Below are 27512 nucleotides of genomic sequence, written 5' to 3' on the forward strand. Positions count from 1 at the left end.
TTTTTATTTTTTTTACTTAATCTATATGCGGATGATACTATTATGTATGCTACTTCCCCAACTGTTGATCTGGCTGTGTTAAAACCACAGTCAGATTTTATAGCTATGCAGAAATCCCKTGCTGGTTTAAAACGTGTGCTTAATACGGGCAAAACGAAATACATGTTGTTTTCAAACTCTCATAAGAATGTTTCAGATGAACTACATGTTCACTCATTAGATGGTTCTCCAATCAAAAGTGTTCCCACATATAAATAATGAGGCATTTGGATTGATGTGTATTTGACATTTAAAAAACATACATACTGAACAAAAATATAAACACAACATGTAAAGTGTTGGTCACATGTTTCATGAGCTGAAATAAAAGATCCCACACATGTTCCATAGGCACAAACACGTATTTCTCTAAAATGTTGTGCACAAATTTGTTTACATCCCTGTTAGTGAGCATTTTTCCAATGCCAAGATAATCCATCCACCTGACAGGTGTGGAATATCAAGAAGCTGATCAAACAGCATGATCATTACACAGGTGCACCTTGTGCTGGGTTCAATAAAAGACAACTATAAAATGTGTAGTTGTCACACAACACAATGCCACAGATGTCTCAAGTTGAGGGAGCTGCAATTAGCATGCTGACTGCAGGAATGTCCACCAGAGCTGTTGGCAGAGAATTGCATGTTCATTCTGTAACATAACTGCCTCCAACGTCGTTTTAGGGAATTTGGCAGTACATCCAACCAGCCTCACAACCCTGTATTGGATCCTGTGGGCGAGCGGTTTGCCGATGTCAACATTGTAAACAGAGTGCCATTTTGAATGCACAAAAATACCGAGACGAGATCCAGAGGCCCATTGTGAGATGCATATCTGTATTCCCAGTCATGAGAAATCCATAGATTAGGGCCTAATGAATGTATTTCAATTTCCTCATTAAATTGTTGCATGTTAATTTTATATTTTTGTTCAGTATTGTAGCGGTGGCTATAAGCTTGCTAGCTAACACGACTAAAGACACTGGGCTAAGATTTTGACCTATGATGTCACGTGGTAAAACAAGTATTTGAACAACAAAAAAAGCAATGGTGAATTGCAAGGGTAGAGAAGCATAGACGTACCGAAATGTTGTACTTTCTTCGCATCATAACAAATATACTGGGGATTGTTGCATAAAATTGTCTGGCAGAGTTCTGGGGTGTAATCATTACACCGATTCTGTTGCAAAACGTTTAGTCTGTTGCGTTTACTCCAAAAGCAAACTATAGTTTATATTGGACAAATTCAGGTAGGCCCCTCCCCATTTCGTTCCGTTTGCAACTGAAAACAAAATATCTGTTCTAAGTGGACAAATTCAGGACGTTAGCGCACAGTTTCACTCCTTTTCAGATCGTTTACTCCATACTGAACACACACTACTGCACGTTTTGGGGTTAACCCTTTCTTGTCTTTCTATTCTCTACAAGATAATGCCTCAAAACTGGATTGTTTTTCTTCTGGCTAATAACAAAAATACGCACATTTAATGCATTTCACACACTTTTCAGTTTTTCTTCAACACCCCAAAATAGTATTTTACTCATCAATGCATACACAGCAGTTTACTTCATGTACTCACCAACCTCACGCCTCCTCCAATCAGCTGTAGAAGTGGGCGGTGCTGACCTGATTGTTATGACTCGTCCACAAAATCACTTCCTGGACGTTTAAGACCACATATTTTGTCAGTTACTAGTATCTTTGCATTTATGTCTCTCAACGACCAATTTTTAAATATGTTTCTGACTTCACCAAACGCTCGAGGCTTTGGTTCAGTCAGCGTCCATTCCATAAAAGTAATCTATATGTTCGTTAAGGCTTGACTTGTTTATGCTATAGCAGTGGAAGGAAGCTATTGGTAAGGATCAATCTTTCAAACTATGTGTTTGTGTCATTGATAAATTAGCTTGTCAGAACAAGGTGCTGGGTTCAAACGGTCAAACGAATTTTAGCGAGAAGCTAGCTACTAGCCCAATATTTACTCTTACGGAGCCTAACGTTACTCCTTAAGTCCAAGGACCTTCTAGGTTATTTCAGAGGTATACTGGCTCTGGCAGCCGAAACTCCATCTAAACGTGAATCCATTACAAAATGGTTCTAGGAACATTAAGCCCTCTACTTTCAAATAACAGGAAAGTTATTTAACAAATACAAAATATACATTTAATGTACACTGTTTTGACGGCTTTATCACAGTTGCAGCTGACAGTATTTTTCAGTGACAACACGTTTCTGGCGGCCTTCTGCCGTTACAGACAGATGTTTGGAGCATGCTAGACAGCTATTTAGCACAGGTGGTCCCTCTGCCTTCCCAGCCTGGTCTCATAGACTTGACGTAAGATAGTAAATGTAAATCCGGGACACCCAAATTAGTGTGACATGTTCGGTTTGGTTACATAAGACAGATGGTTGGGGTGGATGGGTGTCAGTTTGCCAGCTTTTCACTTTACAGCAGCTTCATAGCTACAGTTTTATGATTCAGCCTGAAAATTAATTCAAAAACTTTTCCAGCATCCCTTCTGTAAACACACAGCTCTACTACTTCTGGGCTTAGTCACATGGTAAAACTTAGCCCTTGATCATGGCTCTCAGTTCCATTCCATTACACATAAGAGTCATTGGATGAAGACATCTTCTGTACGGGGRAGTTTTGTTAAGAGTCACAACGCTTGGTCTGAACATTAACACGCATCTCTTGCGGTACGGTTTTGGAAGCATGAGGACCTAATCTTTCAGATCATCGAGAAATACTTTTCTAAAAACGAAAGGTTAAATTGATAGAAACCTTTTATAAGGTTAGGGTTCCCACACATATTTCCATGTTAGAGCACTTGTTTGCGGAAAACAGACTGAAGACAGAGTGGACTACCTGTGCTAATTAGCTATCTGCGTCTCCGAACACCTGTGTGTAAACGGGAGATGGACGCCACAAATGTGTAGTCACTGAAAAATACTGTTGGCTGCATCTGTGTTAAAACAGTGTACAGTAAGTGTATATTTTGTATTTGTTTAATAATTTTCCTGTAATATGAAAGTAGAGTGTCTTTATGTTTCTGGAACCGTATCGCAATTGAGACTTGATTCAAGTTTAGATGGCGTTTTGGCTGCCAGAGCCAGTCTACCTCTGAAAATAACCTAGAAGGTCCTTGGATTTAAGAAGTAACATTAGGCTCCGTAAGAGTACATCTTGGGCTAGTAGCTAGCTAGTTCAATAAGTTTCTCGCTAAAGTTCGTTTGACCGTTTGGTCCCGGCACTTTGTTACTGACAAGCTAATTTATCAATGACTTATGTTGCTAGAACCGTACCATTATTGGGAATTCACGTTTAGATGGAGTATTTGGCTGTTTTGACTTTGAGAGCCACTTCGCCCTTTAAACAGAACATGTAAGGTCCTTGGACTGTAAGGAGTAACGTTAGACTCCTTTAGTCCAATATTGGGCTAGGTAAAACTATCCTTCCTCAATTAGAAAATGATCTTCATTTATTCTACACAAACATGAGAGCTGATTTATATGATTCCGATTTGATCAGGCTTAATCAGAATGGATCCTGAGGTCTCTGTGCTGTTGCACTGCACCGCCTGGGGAGGTCTCCTGGAACCACAAGTGCAGGTGGAGCTTTCTGCCAGGTAAATTCAGAATTCATTACTTTCAATCGATAGACTACTTCTAACAGCCAACTAACTATAAAACCAGTTATCAAACACAATGAATCTATTGTCCTCTCACTCCATCTCTCTCTATTCATCAAGGTTTAACCGTCAGACAGAGCCAGCACTGGAGAGTCACATAGAGGAGGTGTGGACAGAGAGGGTGACCATGGAGCCATGGCTTTTCAATGGGGCCAAATTCAGGCTGCACTCTTTCAGTCTGGCCTCACCCCAGCCCTCCTGTCCATCTACACCCCAGCCTCCCTGCATGACTGGAGGAGACAGAGATGGAAGGCAATGTAGCATTCAGAAGGAGGAAGAGGGCCATAATGAGACAAAGGGGAACGCTGACTCTGGAAGAGCAGAGGTGCTCAGACACCAAAGAGGTCAAATAGACGGAGTCATAGGTGAACGACAGCATAATGACAAGGATTTGAGTAGCTATAAGCAGAGGGAGGGGAACCTCAGATACGCGCAAACCTCCACCCCAGGGTGCAGAGACCAACATCCTGCTGTGGGAAGCAGTGCAGCAGAAGCTCAACCCTTCCCACAGAGAGATGTGGGTGGGAAGGGTGAGGGGCCCACTCCCATCCTGACCCTGAGGTTGGGCCTGACCTGCTATAGGGACTTCCTGGGCACCAACTGGTCTCAGAGAGCAAGGAAGCTACGCCAGCGTGCAGAGGTGGAGTATGGGGATCCTCTGGCGCTATTGGCCCAGCCGCTGGGGGTGGGTGGGATCTTGTGTACGGCTGACAGACAGGTGGTGCTGATCAGGAGGAGCCAGCAAGTGGCGGAGGCAAGGGGGCTACTGGACATCCCTGGGGGGCACCCAGAACCAAAGGTGAGACGGGAGAAAGAGGGTGAAAGTTAAAACAATACTGTATGAAATGTGGTATTGTATCAGCTATACTTGTGAGGTTGGTTGGATTAAGTTATGACTTATTCAAAACGACTGTTGAACAGCATTCTATTTCCATTGTTTGCCATACTTATGGCAACTTACTTATGGTATCTAATTACCTTTGCTGCCTCCTCCCCCTCTCCCCCAGGCTGTGTTTGAAGGCCTCGATGAGGAGGACAGGATCAGGGTGGAGATGCTGCAGTGGAGGGAGGAGGCTGTGGTCAGAGAGCTGTTCTCTTCTGTGTGCGCTGAGATCAGAGACGAGGTGAGACAAAGAAACATAGCTGCTGGCCATGAGACTGAGTGTTCAAGGACAGTCTGTTTGTTTATCCCCTTTCTTTCTCCCTCTCTCTCCATCTATCATTTTCTTTCTCCATCTCTTTCATTAAGTTCGTCTTCATTCCTCTCATTACGACCCCATTGTCTGTCTGCAGGTAAATGTTCCTCTGTGTTCTCTGGGTGAGCCGGTACTGATGGGCATCGCTCTGAATCACACCAGTGCAGGCAGACCCAGTGCAGAGTTCTACATCAGGTACTCACAAAGGAAATGACATCATAGAAAAGAGCCCTTCATTATCAGGCCCATGTTTGATAACTGACCACAAAATGATAAGACATTCAGTATTATACAATTCCTATGTTGTGTTGTCTGTCCCCAGTTGTTCACTGACTTCCACAGAAGTTCGAGAGCTTTACTGGCAGGGGGGCATTGAGGCCCAGGAGTCTACAGATATTGTGTTCTTGAGCCAAACAGTAAGGAGCGCCACAACAGTTACTGTTATCTGTGAAACTGTAATCTGTGCATAAAGAAAATGTAATGTCTAAGAACACAGCAAAACAAAGCATATGGAAAGTTCATAATTGAAACATAGATATTGAACAATGTCATACAAATAGTTTGTAAACAGTTTATTACACATTAATAACACCTTGTGTAATGAATCTCTGGACGTGTGTCTTGTGATTTGAAGGAGGTGCTACGGCTAGACCAGAGCACCCCCCTGTGGTCGGAGTTGTGTCCTTCAGCCAAGGGTGCAGTGCTGCTCTATCAACTAGTGCTGCCTGACCGAGAAGACAAAAGCAATCGGACACAAACTCCAGCTACTGCACCGGATAAAATTTCCAGATGATGAAATTAATACAATAGACATTTTCTTCAACGAAAAAGCAGCGATTTAATGTTGTTGCTTTAAGAGACTGTTGTAGAACGTTTAAGCCCCCTGCTATGAAAATGTGTAAGGAAACATTCCCTGAATATAAAGTTCCAGCAGTATTACAGAACAAGATAACTCCATACAAACATTGCTTGATGTTTGACACTTAGGCACCTGGTGGAGGCACAATATTTCCCAACTTTGCATAAAAATGCTGTAAGATAATGTAAGAAATATAACCTGTATAATAAATCTTTATAAAACCACCTGTTGATTTTGCTAATCTCTTTAGATGTTTAACAGTAACCCTGGTAACGGTAACTATCATAAGCGTAGTTCCTGTTACCATAGTAGCCCTGGTCTTGGTAAACCTGATTCTTGTTGCCGTAATAGTCCTGGTCTTGGTAAACCTGATTCTTGTTGCCGTAATAGTCCTGGTCTTGGTAACTCTGATTCCACTGAACAGAGAGGGGGAGAGAGGGAATAGAATACATCATTCATACTGTTCAACAGAGACATTGACTGTGAGACTTTTAACATGTGAGACTGTCTATGGTACTGCACTTCCTCTCAGAGCTCTGTACACAGGTATGCTCTCTATCCTACCCTCTACCCTGTCTAGCATTTACCTGTTTTGCACACACACACCGGTACCAGGGTCTCAGAAAAATGTGGAGCAGGACATTTGACCGGCAGCATTTTAATTTACCAGACATTTAAGAAATTTACCGGACCCATATGCATTGGGTGTGCGTAACTTGATTGGGGCGTCCACCCACGGTGCTCAGAATAAAATAAATCACATTTAGATTATGGTAATTAATTTGAACAGAACATGAAACTCGAGGATGCAACGTGCTCCATACCGAATTCCGATGCAGAATTTAAAGATGTTAGAATAACTGTTCACATTTACTTTTCCTCAGCCAAGAAGACCAGTAAGGAACAGCAACATCACTAGCCTATGTCAATCTACTATCCCCCATAGTAGAAAAGTTAACCTATTCTATTGGTCAGCTTGTCAAGAAAGAACTAGCCTATTCCAAACAGACTCTGGGACAGTTGTGGGACAATAGATCCCAAATTCATACAACCACTCGGCCTAGATACATCCAAAACAACATTAAAAGCAAGGAGTCTGATGCAACAGATTAGAACGATTAGCTTAAAATGTTGATAAACTATTATTTCCAGGCAGTAGGCGACGCGTGAATGTTCGTACCATACTGCAATTTAGTGGGGGGGGAAACGTTAAAAGCCACTGCACACGCGAGCGGTTTCATGAGACCGAGATGAAATGATCTTATCTATTAGAAATTTAGGAAGAGTTGAGAAAAAAGATGCAACAACTAGTATGGGTTGCTAATATGACTAGGATTGGGCCTTTGGCTACTCGACAATGAAATACATTTGAAAAACAACAAAACATCAGCTAAATAGGCTACTGTTTTCAATGGCATATGGAAGTCTTTATAGTTTGATTGGGTTTTGGCTAAGCTACTTTGAAGCAAGGTAAGACATGCCTCAATGTAAAATGTTCAGGTTTCAAACAGTTAAGTATATGTTTTCAAAATACATACTGCCTCCAGCTCATTGCAAAGTGGTGTGAAGCCTGCCAAATTGCCTATGCACTTGAATGGAGAATGGGAAGCACACTTCATTACCAGTTGAGAAATAAAAATAGTAGCTATTTTTAATCTTGGCCATCACACCGTTTTCAACACGCAATTGCATTTAGAATTGTTGCACAATGATTGGGCTTATAAAAGCACTTTTCACTCCAGCAGCAATAAACAAGCTGTTTGAATGAGCTGTAGGCAGCTGTTTGACATGAGCTGTAGCAGCTGTTTGATGAGCTGTAGCAGCTGTTTGATGAGCTGTTAGACTAGCTGTTTGATGAGCTGTAGGCAGCTGTTTGATTGAGCTGTAGCAGCAGCTTGAGTTTGTGAGCTGTAGTTGAGATCAGCTGTTTGATGAGCTTTAGCAGCTGTTTGATGAGCTGTAGCAGCTGTTTGATGAGCTGTAGCAGCTGTTTGATGAGCTGTAGCAGCTGTTTGATGAGCTGTAGCAGCATCTCTCATGTTACATTGACAGGTATTTAAATAAATAGGCTAAAATACATTTTCGCAATGGGATTTGTTTTCTTCTGGACAATTGACCGGGGACATTTTTATTTATCGGCTTTTTAAAAACTTTTCTTGTTGCCAAAAGCTGGCTATTACCGCTAATGGAAACCCTGACAAGTACCCAATGTGCATGCCTGTTTGCGTGTGTGTACCACTACCTGTCTGTAGCATGCTTCCTGTCTGTAGCATGCTTCCTGTCTGTAGCATGCTTCCTGTCTGTAGCATGCTTCCTGTCTGTAGCATGCTTCCTGTCTGTAGCATTCTAGCTGTTTGTTGTAGTTTAGTTGTCTGTTGTACTCCCTGTATGCTTCATGGTTAAAGTCATTGCTGCGGTACTGGTAGTTCGCTCCATTGAACGGTTCATCCTGCCAGATAAATATCACAGAAATGTGTCGCCTAGGCTCTATATCCTATACCCCTGCCTCTATATCCTATGCCCCTGCCTCTATATCCTATAGCCCTGCCTCTAGATCCTATACCCCTGCCTCTAGATCAAAAGCCTGCCTCTAGATCCTATAGCCCTGCCTCTATATTATCCTGTAGATTATATACCCTTGCCTCTAGATTATCCTCTAGATTATGTAACCCTGCTTCTAGGTTATATACCACTGTCTCTAGATTATATACCCCTGCTTCTAGATCATATACCCCTGCCTCTAGATCATATACCCCTGCAGCATGGTTTCCAATCTGCTATATCAGCAACTCTCTACTATATCATTCCAGTCTTTTTCTGTCCTATCCAATAAACTAATCATTTTAAATCAATAACAAATCCCCAAAATGTATGAATTAATAAGGCGGAATATAAGGAAACTATGTAAAGGTGAAGTATGTTTATCAGAGGTTGATTGGATAGACGAGGACTCACATATCTGAGCTGCTGTGGTGTCCAGTACTGCTGATGACCATACGGGTATGGCTGCTCCTGGTTGAACCATGTGCGGTCCCAACCTACAGACAAACAATGTTATTACTATAACCAGAAGAACCCCAAGGCGTGACATATTACCAGACCAAACATATTAAGGAATAATTACACAGTAATAGCGGCACTCAAGTTTTTCCCCCCATCAATCATTCTCCCTGACCTCTCAAGTCACCAGCCGCCACTGGATTGTACCCCCTGTCCATCCGGCCCTTGATGAGGGGTTTAGGGGGGTTATAGTCTTGCGTGGCCATCCTTCCAAATCTGGTCTTGTTAAGGTGATAAGACTGAAGTCCAAGGTTATGGGGGTTATTGTATCGGACGCGCGGTTTCTTCCGTTGTTTGGGGACGGAGGGGACAGGGGGGAGCAGGCTTTTCGCCTCTTTTTTGTACCCCTCCAAGAGAGCCTGTGCTTCATCTCTGGCTAGCTCCACAAACAGCACCTTCTCCAGCAGGTCTCCCTGCTCTGGCAGAGTGCAGCTCACTGGGGAGGAGAGGACATCAACACAGCATCAAAAGCAACCATACCTTCAGTTAGTTTCTCCTTTCACTGTATAGGCTTGAACAGTATGTTACTCCATTAAACTGAATCTGTGTGAAAATTATGCAACTCAAAGATTGATATGCTGCTACTCTATAGATGTTTTTGAATTGTGTGAATGCTTACGAAATTATACTTAAAAAGGTCATTGCTCATTGGTTATCTTCTGTATTGTATTTCCCTGACCTTTGACCTTGTGGAGATCCGTTTCAGGGATCTTGTCCCCCTCCTCCTCCTGTTGCTCCTGCAGACGCCTCTTCCACTCCTCTTTAGATGGGAACACCACCACCGCCCTGCGCCTGAAACCTGCGAACCACAGCAGCCTCTGGCGCTGAGCTGAGGGGTGGACGTTGGGCTGGGGACGAAGAACAATACATTATTGTCCAATTGTCTTTACAGAGAACTTAAATTCATATTTTGTGCTTGGTGGTATGCAGGAGGAGAGGAAACAAAGAGAAGGAGCGGCAGGAGAGAAAGATTGTCTAAACTATCACCTTTAATTATGAACAGATTTGATTCCTAGCCTATCAGTTAATATACCCTCCCTCTTTCAGGGAGCTAGCCAATCAGCAGACCCTGCCTCCCCTGGTTGTCCTATCAAATTGCTACCTACCTGGTCCAGGATGTAGTTGCGTGGAGTCTGAGCCGCTACCTTGATCAGCTCACTGAGACACTGAGAGGCCTGCTGCAGCCTGCTCTCTCTACGACCCTGCCCCTGTGGAGAGGAACACACAGGTACAGCTAACAACATACAGACACACACCTTTGGAATTGATATAATCAATAGATGAATAAAACTATGAACAGTGTTATGGTGTTATAATGGTGTTATAGGGTTATAATGGTGTTATAGTGTTATTGTGTTATAATGGTGTTATAAGTGTTATTGTGTTATAATAATGTTATGGTGTTATAATAGTGTTATAATGGTGTTATAATGGTGTTATAGTGTTATGGTGTTATATAATAGTTTATGGTGTGTATGAATTGGTGTTTATATAGTGTATCGGGTTAATAGTGTTATGGTGTTATATAGTGTTAGTGTTATGGTGTATAATATGTATTATAGTGTGTTTATATGTTATGGTGTATAGTTATGGTGTTGTAATAGTGGGTAGTTGTGTGTCTGGTGGTCTGACCTTCATGCAGGGTAGGAGGCCTGCGGTGCCCAGCAGGGGTATCTCTTTCTCTGGGTATTGCTTCATGTGAGCCCTGGCCCAGTGGGTCTTACCTGCCCCTGGCAGAACCCACCATCATCAACACCTGAGGAGGAGAGAGGAGGAGAGGGGTAGAGCGAGGAGGGAGAGGGTAGAGCGAGGAAGGGTAGAACAAGGAGGGAGAGGGGTAGAGAGGGGAGGGAGAGAGCAAGGAGGGAGAGGGGTATAGAGAGGAGGGGTAGAGCGAAGAGGGTAGGGGTAGAGAGAGGAGGGAGAGGGGTAGAGAGAACAGGTGTAGAGAGAAGAGGGAGAGGGGTAGAGAGAACAGGTGTAGAGAGAAGAGGGGGAGAGAGAAGAGGAGAGGGGAGAGAGAAGAGGGAGAGGGTAGAGAGAAAGAGGGAGAGGAGTAGAGAGAAGAGGGAGAGGGTAGAGAGAAGAGGGAGGGGGTATAGAAGAAAAGAGGGAGAGGGGTAGAGGCAAAGGAGGAGAGGGTAGAGAGAAGAGGGAGAGGGTAGACGAGGAGGTAGAGCGAGGAGGGAGAGGGTAGAAAGAAGAGGGAGATGGGTAGAAAGAAGGGGAGAGGGGTAGAGGAGGAGAGGGAAGAGAGGTAGAGCGAGAGGGAGAGGGGTAGAGAGAAGAGGGGAGAGGGTAGAGAGAAGAGGAGAGGGTAGAGAGAAGAGGGAGAGGGAGTAGAGCAAGGAGAGAGAGGGTAGAGAGAAGAGGGAGAGGGTAGAGAGAAAGAGGGAGAGGGTAGAGAGGAGAGAAGGGTAGAGAGAAGAGGGAGAGGGGTAGAGAGAAGAGGGAGGGGTAGAGAGAAGAGGGGAGGGGTAGAGAGAAAGGGAGAGGGAGAGAAGAGGGAGAGGGTAGAGAGAAGAGAGGAGAGGGTAGAGAGAAGAGAGAGAGGGGGTAGAGAGAAGAGAGAGAGGGGGTAGAGAGAAGAGGAGAGGGTAGAGCGAGGAGGGAGGAGGGGAGAGGGAAGAGGGAGAGGGTAGAGAGAAGAGAGAGGGGGTAGAGAGAAGAGAGAGGGGTAGAGAGAAGAGGGTGAGGTAGAGAGAAGAGGGAGAGGGTAGAGAGAAGAAGGGAGAGGGTAGAGAGAGAGGGAGAGGGGTAGAGAGAAGAGAGAGGGGGTAGAGAAGAGAGAGGGGATAGAAGAAGAGGGTGAGGGTAGAGAGAAGAAGGAAAGGGTAAGAGAAGAGGGAGAGAGTGTAGAGAGAGAGAGGGAGGAGGGGGTAGAGAGAAGAGAGAGGGGGTAGGGAGAGAAGAGAGAGGCAGTTTAGAAAGAAGAGGGTGAGGGTAGAGAGAAGAGGGAGAGGGGTAGAGAGAAGAGGGAGAGAGTAGAGAGAGAGGGGTAGAGAGAAGAGAGAGAGGGGTATAGCATGAATAAAGTGCACACAGGCCAGAGGATAGAGTTCATGTTAGTGCTGGCAGCCATTGCTCTGCTCTGCTCTCTCACCTCACACTGCAGTTTGGAGGTTGGTGGGGTTGGGGCACTGAGCCTTTGTCCAGCAGGCAGGGAGGAGAGGGGGGTGTACCCTGCAGGGCTGGGGTACCAGGGGGGAGAGGTGGGGTCCAAGTTGAGGGTGATAGAGGTGTTTTTGCAGAGGACGTGGGGGTACAACACAGAACCGCAGAGAGCAGCCGGACTCAGGTGGAACGCCATTCCCATAAGGCGACCGTTCTTATGGAAGGAGAGCTCAACTCCTTCCTCCTTAGAGAAAGACTATGGATGGAAAGATGCAGGGAGACAGGAACAAACCCATAAACACAAAGCGAGGCAGGGATTACTTCAGTAGTAAGGTTTGTCTTTTTTAGATTCGGACTGTTATCATTAAAATGACATTTCAACATGTACTGCATTCAAGAAAGTGAGGGAGGGGTAAAAAAAAACTAATGTCACTCACAGCATAACAGCCAATGACATCGCCCTCTGAAAAGGGCTCTCCAAACTCCTCCTCTTTCCCAGCCGTCACTTTTCTGCCCCTAGCGTCGTAACCGTAAGACAAGTCCTCATCCCCTGAATGAGGGGAACGAGAGAAATCAGCACACATCATACAGAAACATTTAATTCATAAGACTCAATGAAGTACCTCTGCTAAACCATGGGACATTTATAACCAGAACATATCCACATAATTGTCCAATATTCTGTTGGGGAAAAGTTCAGTCCTTACCGAGCATCAGGTTGGAGTTCCAACGCTCCACTGACCAGCCCAGTCTCAGACCATGGTGCTCAGGGTCCTCGGAGTCCAGTGATGGGGACACCAGCTTTTTCTCAAACATAGCCTCGAAGCCCACCCTCCCCTGGTGAGTTCCGTGTGTCAGTCTGCATCCAGACCACAGGAGAGGGAAGCGCTCCCAGAACCTTGGCTGGCCGCTGCAGCCGTCCCGGCCCACCTCAAAGTGCAGGTCACCGCCGTCTGTGGAGATTAGAGAGGATGCCCAACTGACTGTTAACACCACACTGGTCAACCAGGGCAATGAGAGAGAGGTGATCCCTCATAATTAAACTCACAAGAGTCTAGTCTGACCCTCCCTCCGTCTTCCTCGGCATCAACACCATTACTCTCAGGCTGAGGCGGTGGGGATTTGGCCCTATGTGGAGAGAGAGTTTGGTCATGTTTAAAGACACTGTCTGATGAGTAGAGGATCATTTGCCCAGGCTCACTCGGAAAACCCTGCAGAGCTTGAGTCATGGAGGAAAGGTAGTGTATGTATACCTGTTGTACTGGATCTCCTCCTTGAATTCGTAGTAGGCCCTGCCTCTGGTTATCTCACCCTGAGCAGGCCTCTTTACCCCACGCTTCTCCCCTCCACCTCCAGCCCTATTTTCCTTGTCTTTGTCCATGTGAAACACTGCAACGAGAGTGGGGGAGGAGGGGTTTATGATTGATTGATTACTCTAAAAGTGTAGGCCAATGTACAAGATGAGTTATAAACCTGTAACATATGGATACCAGTTGTTGGGGTCAACTCCATTTCAAATTCAGTCAATTCAGGAAGTACACTAAAATTCGAATTCTCTTCAATGCTTTTCAATTAGGATTTGTTTTTTGTTTTTAATTGGATTTGCTTCACTTTTTGAATTGACTGTAAATCAAATGGAATTGACCCCAACCCTGATGGATACAATAAAAATAATCATGACATTATTCAGTGTGTGTCATATCATATCTACCTGTGTCCTGGCTGGTCTGGTCACTGGTCACAGAAACAGATCCCAGGCTGAGGCTGGATGCAGTGCTGCTCCCTCTCTGGGCCACCATGGAAAGACTGTCCTCCTCAACTCTGTCCTCCACAGCTGAACCTGCATGATCTTCTTTAGACTGCCCAACAATCAACATACTCGTGTCTTGATACATGATGTCTATCAGTGATATCTGTGATGAATTAAATGTGTTTTGAATGGGCCTGGTGCTCATGCTTGTTGTGTTGAGTTGTTGATTTGATGTCGTTTTATCCTCCTCTGCTTCCTGTGTGGCAGTCCGTTTGGAGACTCCACGTGCATGTTCCTCCTCACCCTGTTCTTGAGCGCTCTCTTCTTGGGTGACATGTTGCTGTTGCTYTACTTGTTGATTTAACGAGGTCTGCTCCATCAACCCTTCTTTGTCTGCCGTGGTTTCTGCACACGGGCTCACGGTAAAAGTGCTGATTACACACAGGTCTTCCAACTGACTTGCTGACGTGTTATCAAGTTTGGCTGCTGAAATTGTAGGTGCCTCCGTGTCTGCACCCGTAGGAGAACAATCAGCTCYAGGTCTCACCATCATCTCTGAACTTGCTGCGCCTGCAACGTTTCCATCGTGTCCAGTGGCTTTTGCCTCCTCGCCCGGTAGAGGGACTTCTCTCTCCGTCGCTAACACTGTGGATGCTCTGGGTGACTCGTCATCTTGTGGCTTCGGCTCTTCTCCAAGACCAGAGACTCCCTTGTCTTGTCCAAGATCGCTTGATTCTGGAGCTTGCAATTCAGCTTCGAATGCGGACATCAAACGCCCAACAAGTTCTGCCTTGAGTCCTTTGATGTCCAGTGCTCGCTCTTTGAGCATGACTCGTAGTTCGGCCACTTTTAGCTTTTTGACTTCTGACAGTTTCATTTTCCACTGAAATGTGCGTTGCTTTTATCAAGTTTAAAAAGTTACTTTACCTCGTGAGCTTCCAAATTACTGTTCTGCTGTAAAAAAAAAAGTAAAAACTTTAGCATAAGAAAGCAACTGCTCGAACCAAAACACACCCAGAGACTGCTGTACTGTAAAGTTCAATATACGGTTCTACTCTCTGATTGGTCCATCGGGAAAATAACCCCGCCTTGATATCCAAGCCCTACCAGCTATTGGTGTAAATTGGGGCCGCCCATAGACACGATACATTCCGCTGGACTGGGTTGACCAATCACGCTTATTCACCAAATAAGCGCAGATCTAGGATCAGCCGAAGTTGCTCAACCAATTCAAATGTTTGTCTACGAATGATCTAGAAACAAACAAAACTGATCTAAAATCAGCACTGCAGGCCAACTTCTAGTTCCATGCCCAGCGCAATGTCAACAAGTTATAAACATAGTAACAACACCCAAAATGAAACGCTTTTTTTTATTCATAGGAAGATATTTTTGAATTACACAAACAGGATGCTAAATAAAACATGAACATAAATAACCAGTATAAAACATCAATATTGCCAGTAATACTCCAAAATGCAATAGATTATAGACAGTCTATCTCTCTTCCGGTTTCTTTCTCCGCTATCTGTGTGTCACCACGACTACTGACGTCAGAGTTCAGAGTTTGAAGGTCAAGACACTTTGGAATACGTTTTTTCCCGAGTGTATTCTGTCTCTATCCTATACCTCCCTAAACCTTCTTGGCTCAGCCTAGTTCACACATATACTTGTTCTGATACTACTATCATCAAAGCTATATATTTGTGAAAAATCTGGAGGCTTCAAATGCCTTGAAAGCAGCTGCATCTACACAAATAGCATCATACGACAACCTTCACTAGAGGAAGAGAGTGATTCTGCGACACAATAAAACTTGAATGTGTCTTGCTCACACGGTGATCCTATTTGACTATAGTGTCTCTCTTTCAAAAAATACTATATGCTTCTTGCTTCTCAATGAAAGCGCCTCAGTACAAATGTTCATTTACTCAAACAATGAATTACTTTTGCCTTGAGAGCTATTGCACACAACATGCAAATGGTACATTTGCCCATTTTGGAACTGTTGGATATAGCAGTCATACATATTGAACAAACACTTTCAGGTCATGTTTTGTTGAAACAGAAAACCCTGTAAAATAATAACTTAGTATTTATATGTAACTGACAGGTCAGTCAGTCAGCTACCTTGTTATGAAGTTAGGGAGCTATGCACTGATGAATGTCACTTATATCATACTGATTGTGATCACATATTAAACCATATGTCTAAGACTCTAAGATAAGATGGTACTAGTTAAACATCTAATTAATAAATGCAATAACATTACTTAATTTATTCCTTTTTTGGTTACCGTATGTTCAATTAATCCCCTTTGGTCTGAAAAATAATTGGTAGATGACAATTTGTGGTTGGAGGTTGAACCCTGTTACATAAGAGGCAACAGTAAGTGGTGAATGGTGGTGGTGATGAGATTTAGCAGAGGTCTTGTGGTTCAATAAAAAACACTGGGTGTTGGTAATGACGGGTTATGAGTGATGGAACTCATAAAAATTCAAATGGGTTTAAACATGGGTTCAATCAAACTACAAACTGTAGTCCAGTCTCTTGAATCAATACATTCTCAGCTTCTTTGTTTCATACAGATTTTCACCCCTCATAACGTGTAGCTGTGTGGAGTTCCATTGGCATTAGGGGTTTAGACAAAGATGATGCTGGGCGCTGTTGATAGGGGTTGTGCGGGTGAGGGTGAACCCCGGTCTGATCCTGATGAGCCTGAGGAGGAGGAAGAGTGACCGAGGAGATGCTCCTTTTCCCTGGGCAGGCAGGGCCCGCTGATGTGCTCGCTGTGGGAGTGGTAGAGACGCATGAAGGACAGGATGGAGTGGGTCAGCCACAATGCTGTCACACTCCACAGAGCAACCTGGAGAGAGAGAAAGATTATTATTAGTTAAAGTATATATTATAAATATGATTGAATAGAGAAACAAAAAGAGAAAGAGTTATTACACAATAATAATAACACAAATAATAATAACAACAATAATAATAATAACAATGATAATAATAACAGTAATAATAACAGCAACAATAATAATAACAAGAAGAAGAAGAAGAGGGTGTAGGGGGAAATAGAGAGAGCAGAGAGGGAGAGAAAAACTTAAACTAAATCACAAGTACACTGACTCACTCATGTTAATGCAAAGCAGACACTTTCTATTTTGAGCAGGGAAAGCCCACTGGCATGAGATATGGGCTATGGGGGACTACATACCTCTGCCAGAGTGAGCTCAGTGTAGAAGGAGGACGTCTCTACATCCAGGTACATGGGGACGGACTGGGATTCTGCACAGCTGCACGCAAACAGACAGAGACAAGAAACTGTCAATACTTAACAAGGCGACAGTCAAACCCCTGCAGCTTGACCCTCACACTCACTGCAGCTTGACCCTCACACTCACTGCAGCTTGACCCTCACACTCACTGCAGCTTGACCCTCACACTCACTGCAGCTTGACCCTCACACTGACTGCAATGTATGCAACACACCGGTCGATGCACAGTACTAGGGCACAGGGTTTTTCCTGACCAAATGACCTGGCCTGGAAGACCCTAAAGTACGACCTGTTGATATGTATGCCTCAGTATATGAACATTACCTGTAGGGTCTGGTGTTGTCGTCTGTGACAGTGTTGCACCAGGAGGCCAGCCCCAGGGAGAGGGTGACACTAGCCCCTCCAGATAGGAACAACACACACAGGCTCAGGATCAGGGTCAGGAAGGCAGAGAACAAGGTGCTGGAAAATAAACATAGTAATAACATTGGTGACTGTGAACTACTGAAAACATTGTAATTTGACATAAACTGTTATAATGATGTAATAGCAGTTACCTATGACACATAGGACTAACAATGCATTGCACAATTTGATATTTCATAATGGTCATTATTATTATTATTATCAGGCTATTTATGTTTCCATTTGTATCGTTATTTTTTAAATATATAGGCCTACTTTATGTACTATTGATTAACTATTTCAAAGCCCATAGAAAGTCTACTCACTCGTCAAGCCGTCCGTGGAGATAGAAGATGCTTCGCCAGCCCTGMGCAGCACCATACAGCACCGTGAAAACACCGACAAAAGTTGCGAACTGGCATGCAGCCGGTGGACCCCATTGCTGTACCACCAAGTGTGAAATCTCACCCTGTTCCATAGAAATGTCGGTTCGATTGTCCGTCCTCCAAGAACCAGTGGTGAAAAGCGCACAACGCCCTTTGAAAGCTGAGCCGTTTAGCGCCAGCGGGACAACCACCATCAACCCGGCCAGTACTGACAGGGTGTGGGCTGCGCAGTGAGCCACCAACAGTCGCCGATCAAGCTCCATATCCTAAATCCAAAAGATCGATCAAAACGAACTAAATACAGGATATCTTCAGGCAGTACCGTCCCGTTTATTCGGTATTATCTTGAATTATTAAACTACCATGTGTCATATTTCTGAAAGAAAACAGGATATTTAAAGAACAGCCTGCACGCAAACTAGCATTACAACACTCCCTTCCCCTTACAAATGTGCCAGTGACGCACTTGCATACGACACATATTGGAGCGTTGGACACATTTCCTAGTTAAGAGATGCAGTGAATGCTGTCAAAACCTTATCATTTTGCAAATGTATTATTTGACTCAATCAATTGAGTGGTACTTTTTAATCATGGTACTTTTTAATCATGATACTTTTTAATCAACCATTATCCATAATAGCGACAAATATGTGTTTTTTTGAGTTATGTAAGATGCATGGGACAGAATGTACGCCAGGATCGAAAGGGTGTACAAAGCCGACCCCCACCTCTTGTTATTTAAACTCGGTCAGTAGGACAACATTAATCCGATCAACCTTCCTAACAATGAACAATTGCAAAAGTCTGTCCTATAAATCATTTATAGGATTATGTCATATAAATAAGACATACTGCAGCCTAGGTCATCTACAATTTATGAATTATTTTATTTGTTCCAAACAAACTTCTACAAACTTCTAGCACTCTTCATTAATTCACCAAAGACATAAACATTACACCATTTTACTTTACAGTATTGATGAACGCTCTTTCATTGATGGATGCATCACAGAGTCATGTCCATGTTACTACAGCAGGTGGCGCTAAAAAACTATAAAATCTGTTCCGTTGCAGTCAAATAGGTTGGGTTACTCTCACCACGGAAGAAGAAAAAGCAGGAAGTGCCTGCCTGAACACCAATGTTGTGATTGTTTGGATGTGCCGTAGCTAGGTGGACAAGTTCAAGTATTTTATTTGTCTTTTGTGTAAAGATCAATAKACTGTAAGGTGAGTCGCTACTACAATTTTTTATAACTGTCAACATATGACCATGTCAATTGGAAGTTACTTTGCATCTTGTTCACTCACATGCTTGTCTATCGCGCAAGCTAGCATTACAAAAAACGTGTTTTCTTGTTAGCTAGTACTAGGTAGGACACCCCATATAACGTCTTAGTGAATAAGTTGAAATGACTAGCTAGTTTTTATTTTAAAAGATATTGTGATTAACATCAAGRAAAGGTTTCAGATTTCAGGGCAATAGCACCTCCAGTTCTTTACTCATAAGAAATCACACGTTTTATTGGTCACATACACATATTTAGCAGATGATATTGCGGGTGTAGCGAAATACTTGTGTTCCTAGCTCCAACAGTGCAGTAACGTTAGTATCTAACAGTTCACAACAGTACACACAAATCTCAAAGTAAACAATGGAATTAAGAAATATATAAATATTAGGACGAGCAATGTCGGAGTGGCAGTGAGTAGAATACAGTATATACATATGAAGTSAGTAAAACAGTATGTAAACATTATTAAAGTGACCAGTGTTCCATGACTATGTACATGGGGCAGCAGCCTCTAAGGTACAGGGTTGAGTAACCGGGTGGTAGTCGGCTAGTGACAGTGACTAAGTTTTGTCTTAAGATTTAGTGTTGGTGTGTACCACCCAAGTAACACAACAATGTATCTAGTCATCTAATATCGTGTCTTCTCATGTACTTATGTTCCCATCACCACTGGCCATCAAGTACCATGGCGAGTCCAGAGCCACCAGGTGGTGAGATTATGGAGCTGGGGGCCGGGGCTGCAGTGACAAGCTGCTCAGGCTCCTCTTCTACCAGCCCTGGCCCCTCAGGTGCCAAAGTAGACTCCCAGCTCCAAGATGCTCTCCACCTAAAAATGGAGGGGAACAAATTCTACAAAGAGAAAAACCTTCGGTCTGCCATTGGACGTTACCACCGTTCGTTGCTCATTCTGCGTAGTTTAGACTCTGATGTCACTGCGGCAGTGAAAGGGTTTGGTCCTGAGGTTCCTGTACTCACCGCAGGACAAGAAGAACTACTTAGGAACACACAGGTCGACTGCTACAACAATTTAGCAGGTATTACAAGCCTCGATACGTGGCATGCAGTGAATAATCCTTTTAAAGTAATGTATAATGCTGAACACAATGCACAATCCCCCCTCTTTCTTGACTTACTTTTCTCCCTTTTCTGTCTCACCCCCTTTCTCAGCCTGTCTGTTGCAGAGAGAATGTGTAGACTACATGCGTGTCCAGGAGTACAGCTTGCGGGTGTTGCAGTGGCGTCCGGGTGACATCAAGGCCCTGTACAGAGCAGGAGTGGCCTCTCTGCAGCTGGGAAACGCACAGAGTGCCAAGCAATACCTCACTCAGGCCAGCAAAGGACAACCCAATGGTAGCTCAGCTTTTTGACTGCTCTCCCTACCACAGCCTTTGAGTAAAACAAAACAGTTTATTGATGAGTTGTGAGGGCGTGTTATAGGCATACTATTCTATTCCCCAACAGAATGAAGTAGATCACAATATATTGTATTATTTTTGTGTCTCTATGCTATTCCCATTCCCCTAATGTTGACTGAAATTTGAATAACTTTATTTGTCACTGTGTCTCTTTGACAGACACTAATGTGAGGAGGCACCTGCAGCAAGCGGAGGATAGGCTGAGCACAGAGTACCAGAACGAGAAGGCTCTGTACCGAGGCATGTTCTCCTCCAGTCAGAGAGCCGGGGAGGGGGCCAGCGGAGGAGTCACCCAGAAATAAGTTCCCATCAGGAGGGATGTTCTGTTGTTCTGACCCTGAGGATTGAGAAGAGCACTGGAGAAGAAAGAGGAAACAAACCTAGACTGGACACCTAAGAAGAGCTACAGCACGTTAGAGGGAATCAGGCTAAGCAAGGCCGGTTGGCTAATATTGATCACATAATGAGTAGATATTTGCCTGATGACCAACATGAAGCTACGTTGTTGGAGGTTCAAAAGGGTTGAAGGTCAAAGTGAGGGTACTAAAGAGACTGTTTTGTGCACTGTTCAAACTCAAAGTCCTATTATGCCTTCTGAATGTGGTTGTTTCTGGTCTAATGATCAGTCGTGTTACTTTTTGTGTACAAAATGTTTTTGATTCAACTTAATAAATATTTTTTGAAATGACAGCGGTACATCGCCGTTACTGCAGCGGTACATCGCCGTTACTGCAGCGGTACACTGGAGTTACTGCAGCGGTACACTGGAGTTACTGCAGCGGTACACTGGCGTTACTACAGCGGTACATCGCGTTACTTGCAGCGTTACACTGGCGTTACTACAGCGTACAATCGCCGTTACTGCAGCGGTACACTGGAGTTACTGCAGCGGTACACTGGCGTTACTGCAGCGGTACACTGCGTTACTGCAGCGGTACACTGCGTTACTGCAGCGGTACATCGCGTTACTGCAGCGGTACATCGCCGTTACTGCAGCGGTACACTGGCGTTACTACAGCGGTACACTGCGTTACTGCACGCGGTACACTGGCGTTACTACAGCGGTACATCCCGTTACTGCAGCGGTACACTGCGTTACTGCAGCGTACACTGAGTTACTGCAGCGTACACTGGCGTTACTACAGCGGTACATCGCCGTTACTGCAGCGGTACACTGGAGTTACTGCAGCGGTACACTGGCGTTACTGCAGCGGTACACTGCGTTACTTGCAGCGGTACACTGGAGTTACTACAGCGGTACATCGCCGTTACTGCAGCGGTACACTGGAGTTACTACAGCGGTACATCGCCGTTACTGCAGGTACACTGGCGTACTGCACGGTACACTGGAGTTACTGCAGCGGTACACTGGCGTTACTACAGCGGTACATCGCCGTTACTGCAGCGGTACACTGGAGTTACTGCAGCGGTACACTTAATTAGCGCTACACACTGCGTTACTGCAGCGGTACACTGCGTTACTCAGGGGGCGTACACTGGCGTTACTGCAGCGGTACACTGGCGTTACTACAGCGGTACATCGCCGTACTGCACTGCTTACTGCAGCGGTACACTGGAGTTACTGCAGCGGTACACTGGTTACTGCAGCCGTACACTCGTTACTGCACTGGCGTTACTGCAGCGGTACACTGGTTACTGCAGCGGTACATCGCCGTTACTGCACTGGCGTTACTGCAGCGGTACAACTGGATTACTGCAGCGTACATCGCCGTTACTGCACTGCGTTACTGCAGCGGTACACTGGTTACTGCAGCGTACACTGGCGTTACTGCAGCGTACACTGGCGTTACTGCAGCGGTACACTGGCGTTACTTGCAGCGGTACATCGCCTACTACTGCGTACTGCGGGTACTGCGTTACTGCAGCGGTACACTGGCGTTACTGCAGCGGTACACTGGCTTACTACTCGGTACACTGCGGTTACTGCAGCGGTACACTGACGTTACTGCAGCGGTACACTGGCGTTACTCAAGCGGTACACTGGCGTTACTGCAGCGTACACTGGCGTTACTAGCAGCGGTACACTGGCGTTACTGCAGCGGTACACTGCGTTTACTGCAGCGACACTGGTTACTGCAGCGAACACTGGCGTTACTGCAGCGTACACTGGCGTTACTTCAGCGGTACATCGCCTTACTGCAGCGGTACACTGGCGTTACTGCAGCGGTACACTGGAGTTACTGCAGCGGTACATCGCCTTACTGCACTGGCGTTACTGCAGCGTACACTGAGCTTACTGCAGCGGTACACGCCGTTACTGCACTGGCGTACACAGCGGTACATGAGTTACTGCAGCGCGTACATCGCCGTTACTGCACTGGCTTACTGCAGCGTACACTGGCGTTACTGCAGCGGTACACTGGCGTACTGCAGCGGTACATCGCCGTTACTGCACTGGCGTTACTGCAGCGGTACACTGCGTTACTGCAGCGGTACACTCGTACTGCAGCGTACACTGGCGTTACTGCAGCGTACACTGGCGTTACTATGCGGTACACTGGCGTTACTGCAGCGGTACACTGGCGTTACTACTGCCGAACTGCGTTACTGAGACACTGGCGTTACTGCACGTACACTGCGTACTGCAGCGTACACTGGCTTACTGACACGGTACACTGGCGTTACTGCAGCGGTACACTGCGTTACTGCAGCGTACACTGGCTTACTGCAGCGGTACACTGGCGTTACTGCAGCGTACACTGGCGTTACTGCTGCGGTACACTGCGTTACTGCAGCGGTACTGTTACTACTGCGGACTACTGACTACGGTACACTGGCGTTACTGCAGCGGTATACTGGCTTCACTCGCACTGCGTACACTGCGTTACACTGCGTTACTGCAGCGGTACACTGGCGTACTGCAGCGTCACGCGTACTGCACGTACACTGCGTTACTGCACGGTACATCGCCGTTACTGCAGCGGTACATCGCGTTACTGCACGTTACACTGGCGTTACTGCAGCGGTACACTGCGTTACTACAGCGTTACACTGCTTACTACTCGGTAACTGTTACTGCAGCGTACACTGGCGTTACTGCAGCGTACATCCCGTTACTGCAGCGTTACACTGGCGTTACTGCAGCGTACACGCTTACTGCAGCGTACACTGGAGTTACTATCTGCGGTACACTGGCGTTATTACTGTACACTGCGTTATTACTGCTTACATGCGTTACTACAGTGAGGTGGATGAAGTATTCAGAGTCAAATAAGTTGAATAGTTGCCTTTTATTAATAATAATCCAAGATACACACATTTGTTTCAAATAACATTTTATTTTTAATTATTACTTTCATTGATATCCATTTCAAAATCCTGAGCACAATATTAATTTATAAACATTTTGTTTGCTGATTTTGTGTTTATAGCCAATATGATTGTACTTCAAGCAACATACAGTGTATAAACTTCTATTTGATATACACTCAGAGAGGAGAACAAGCTCACAGACTACTGATAGCTGTGACCGTCCACAGAGAGAAGTCACAGAGCTGCATGCAAAGGGGACCACTCACACAGACACACACACACACACAGTCACACACCGTCGCATAGTACTACTGAGAGTCAAGTTCAACAGAATCAAGTTTAGAAAGGGAAAACATTGGCACATCTTATCACCAAAATACAACTGCCTAAATATAGACTAACTTAGTGGCAAAAACACTTTCTGGTACATTCATTCATTGTGATTTTCTCACTTCCTCGACGTCTTGTGTTTCAAACTGAGAGACCTCACTGAGCTAAACACCCTTCTACTCAGGTCCCTCAGCGAGCGTGAGCGTGTGAGGGTGCCCTACTTGGAGGGGATGAGAGAACGATGGGAGGAGAGAGGAGGAGAGAGGGAGGGACAGCTACCCTCTAGGCTCTGAGAGCTAGAGAGGTGGAAGAGGCTGGCAGTAGAGGACAAGCGCTTGTCTTCTGCTGCTCTTCCTCCGAACACCAACGGACGAACCCCTCCACGCTGAGCTCTCTCCGATGTCCAGAGAGGAGGTCCACTGTGCCCCCTCAGATGCTCCTCTTTAGGGCTCGAGGATCCAGCACTTCCCCTGGGACTCACTGCGGAACAGAGCCTGTCTGGACAGCCTCAGCTGGAACTACACTTGTCCCAGCCACCACCACCACCCTTCCCTTTGCGTTTGAGGCACTGCTCTCTTTCTGTCGCCTCTCTGTCTCTTTGTTGGCCTGCTGCTTCTCCTTTTTGTAATTTTCCTTCTTTCCTGATCCCCTCTCTTCCACCTCTCCTTGTTCTCCTCCTCAGCTTCTTTCCCCATGAATGCCCTTCGAAGTCCCTCCAGAGTTTGTCTGCCCCCTTCTTTGGCGTCTGGGCCGTGTCGTGACTGCCTTCTCTCCCCAGTTGCTGCTGTAGCACCTCCTTTCCTTTGGAAGCTGCTCACCGTCGATGCCTCACCAACTCCCTGACACATGCCCCTGGTAGAGCCCCTCCCATCCCCCCTCTTCCACCTTCTCCTCCCCATCTACCCTCCATCTACCCCTCCACCCCCTGCACACTCCGAGCGACCCCCCTCTGGCGCGGATCGCCCCCTTGTGGTGAGCTTGCTGTCACTGACGCGAGCAGGGAGCACTGGAATGGGTCATCTCGCCGGAACACAGAGAATGGAGTAGTGGTGAGAGGGAGGCTGGAGAGGGCGGGTGAGGAGCTACCCTGGCGGTCACGAGACGAGGGGGAGGAGACAGTAGAGGAGAGGGTCGATGGGAAGGGTTTTGTTGCAGTGGAAGGTATGTGTGTGGTGGTGGTGACATGGATGATGGGTAGTGATGGTTGAGGTGGACTGGTAAGGTGATTGGGGTACTGGAATGGGAAACTGGAGAGTTGGTACACTGAGGACAGATGATCGGCCTCTTGGGGTCGGGGCAGTCTCGTTACTGGCGTGGAGGTGGCGGACACTGGAATAATCATGATGATGAGACTGGTGGTCATTCCGGGCTGTCTGGCGGGAGGAAGGGGAGGAGCTTTGGCCTTTAAACTCTGACCCCTGACCTTTTCTCTCGGTGTCGCTCTGGAAGCAGTCAACATCCAGCTCCACACCCTGCTCCATCAGGCCCACCACCACAGCCCGGGGCAGGCCAGAGAGACGGGAGATCTCCCCCACCATCGCTGAGTCCTCGCTGAGCTTACTAGGGCTGGCGTCCGGGGCATTGACGCTGGGTTGACTCCTTGTCACTTTCCCTGGTGAAGAATCCAATCTACTCCAGTCCAGTGAGCGGGAGAATCCTAGACCTGACCCAGCCCCTGACCCGGTGACCTCCAGAGAGCTCCGGTGATTGAGGTTGGAGGGACAGGTTGAGATGCGTGGCCTCACCCTCAGGGCAGGGGTGGGAGTGGCAGCGGTGGAGAGGGAGGAGGTGGAAGGAGAGGGGGAGGCAGTGGGGGTAGCATGGTCACTCCTTAATCCACCACTAGTGCTAATACCTTCCTTGGATTTTTTTGAGTCCAAACCCAGGTTTTTGTTCAGATTGGGGCTGAGGTTGAGACTGAGGTTGAGATGGAGGTTGATTTTGAGGTCTTCTCCTGTCACTGAGGGCAGGTGGCCCAGGTTGATGGAGTTCCTACTGGCCTTCTTACCGATACTGCTGAGGCTGACCCGTGCAGAGTTTCCCAGAAAAGACTTGCAGGGCGTCACACTGCCCCCTGTCAGGTTGGAGGGGGTACTGCGGCTCTCGAAGGCCAACAGCGACTGAGTGGAGCCGTGGCCAGGGGTTCTGGGGCCCCTGTGGGAGCCTTGCCTGGGGATGGCGGTAAGGGTTGTGTCAGGGGGGGCAATTCGGCTTTGGTACTGGCGAGCCAGCCTGGTGATGTACTGCTCCAGCTGGGTGAAGGTGGAGGGCTGAGGAGGCTGGGGGGGCCGGAAGAGGGGGGTGGACTGAGATTCTTCAGCCTGGGTAGAGGAGTCCGGACTCGGCGAGAGGCGAGGGGAGGGAGAGGGGTCCTGACTGTAGGTGAAGAGGGGGCTCTGGAGGGCCACGGCATGGAGGGGGCTGGGGTACGGGTACACCTCCTTGGTCCTCCGGGACACCAGATCAGAACAGAACCTGGGGTCAAGTTGGGGTCGGGGGTCAGGGAGCGGGAGGAGGGAGCCGGCATGGGGGTCGCCCAGGCTGGCGCACAGGTCAGACAGGAAGAAAAGGCTGTTCATGTCCAGGTCAACTGGGATCAAAGGACGAGAGACAGAAAGTTGATGAATGTCAGTCAGCTTTAAAGAAACAAAAGCATTTATCTAGGACCATGGTCCCAGGACTCCCTGGAAAACAGTGACATTTATCTAGGACCAACTGGTTTTCCAGGTGGAGTTGGCCTGGTCAACTAATCAGCTGTGCAGGTCCTGGACCACCTGCAATAAATGTCACTGTTTTCCAGGGAGTCCTGGCACCACGGTCCTAGATAAATGTCAACTGGTTTTCCACGGGAGTCCTGGGACCACGGTCTCTAGATAAATGTCACTGTTTTCCAGGGAAGTCCATGGACCATGGTCTAGATACATTGTCACTTCTTTTCCATGGAGTCCTGGGACCACTTGGTCCTAGATAATGTCACTGTTTTTCCAGGGAGTCCTTGGACCATGGTCCTAGATAAATGTTACTGTTTTCAGGGAGTCCTGTGACCACTGTCCTAGATAATGTCACTGTTTTCCAGGGAGTCCTGGCCACGTCCTAGATAAATGTCACTGTTTCCAGCGGATCCTGGTGACCCACGGTCCTAGATAAATGTCACTGTTTTCCAGGAGTCCTGGAACATGTCCTAGATAAATGTCACTGTTTTCCGGGAAGTCCTGGGACCATGTCCTAGATAAACTGTCACTGTTTTCCAGAGAGGTCCTGGGACCATGGGTCACTAGATAAAATGTCACTAGTTGTCCAGGAGCCTTGGACCAGTCTAGATAAATGTCACTGTTTCCAGGGTCCTGACCATGTCCCTAGATAAATCAAACTGTTTTCCAGGGAAGTCTGGGGACCATAGTCCTAGATAAATTTCAAC

General features: G+C 46.1%; 4 protein-coding genes and 1 pseudogene across 5 annotated transcripts; 2 read left to right on the forward strand and 3 right to left on the reverse strand.

Annotated features, from left to right (window-relative positions):
• Positions 1–808: 808 nt before the first annotated feature.
• nudt22 (nudix (nucleoside diphosphate linked moiety X)-type motif 22) lies at positions 809–6011 on the forward strand. Of its 2 annotated transcripts, none has more exons than XM_070444686.1 (7): positions 809–861; positions 3573–3669; positions 3793–4531; positions 4740–4856; positions 5026–5123; positions 5251–5344; positions 5563–6011. In XM_070444686.1, exons 2-7 carry the CDS (start codon positions 3584–3586, stop codon positions 5719–5721), a joined length of 1293 nt encoding a protein of 430 aa, XP_070300787.1. In that variant the 5' UTR covers positions 809–861; positions 3573–3583; the 3' UTR covers positions 5722–6011. The 2 variants fall into 2 exon arrangements, with proteins under 2 accessions (XP_070300787.1, XP_023847919.1); XM_023992151.2 differs by lacking the exon at positions 809–861 and adding an exon at positions 1520–1898.
• On the reverse strand, positions 5486–14753 carry si:ch211-107m4.1 (heterogeneous nuclear ribonucleoprotein U-like protein 2). Its single transcript, XM_023992149.2, is given in 13 exon segments — positions 5486–6203; positions 8743–8825; positions 8963–9283; positions 9527–9695; positions 9954–10055; positions 10480–10584; positions 10586–10603; positions 11951–12217; positions 12399–12511; positions 12669–12914; positions 13010–13089; positions 13215–13350; positions 13673–14753. Coding segments are annotated over 13 exon segments (2718 nt in total). The 5' UTR covers positions 14589–14753; the 3' UTR covers positions 5486–6041.
• Positions 14754–15069: 316 nt separating this feature from the next.
• zgc:153018 (Transmembrane protein 179-like) lies at positions 15070–18247 on the reverse strand. The gene is made up of 4 exons (XM_023992152.2): positions 17722–18247; positions 17315–17452; positions 16930–17008; positions 15070–16578 (listed from the first exon to the last, which is right to left on the reverse strand). Exons 1-4 carry the CDS (start codon positions 18042–18044, stop codon positions 16354–16356), a joined length of 765 nt encoding a protein of 254 aa, XP_023847920.1. The 5' UTR covers positions 18045–18247; the 3' UTR covers positions 15070–16353.
• A 653-nt stretch (positions 18248–18900) lies between these two features.
• On the forward strand, positions 18901–21179 carry LOC111967260 (tetratricopeptide repeat protein 9C). The gene is made up of 4 exons (XM_023992153.2): positions 18901–19011; positions 19758–20110; positions 20244–20426; positions 20651–21179. The coding sequence occupies exons 2-4, from the start codon at positions 19762–19764 to the stop codon at positions 20791–20793; spliced, it is 675 nt and encodes a 224-aa protein (XP_023847921.1). The 5' UTR covers positions 18901–19011; positions 19758–19761; the 3' UTR covers positions 20794–21179.
• A 2559-nt stretch (positions 21180–23738) lies between these two features.
• Positions 23739–27512, reverse strand: part of LOC111966982 (uncharacterized) — a 9181-nt pseudogene continuing 5407 nt past the window's right edge.

The sequence above is a fragment of the Salvelinus sp. IW2-2015 genome, linkage group LG8, assembly GCF_002910315.2.
Source record: "Salvelinus sp. IW2-2015 linkage group LG8, ASM291031v2, whole genome shotgun sequence".
Classification (NCBI taxonomy): Eukaryota; Metazoa; Chordata; class Actinopteri; order Salmoniformes; family Salmonidae; genus Salvelinus; species Salvelinus sp. IW2-2015.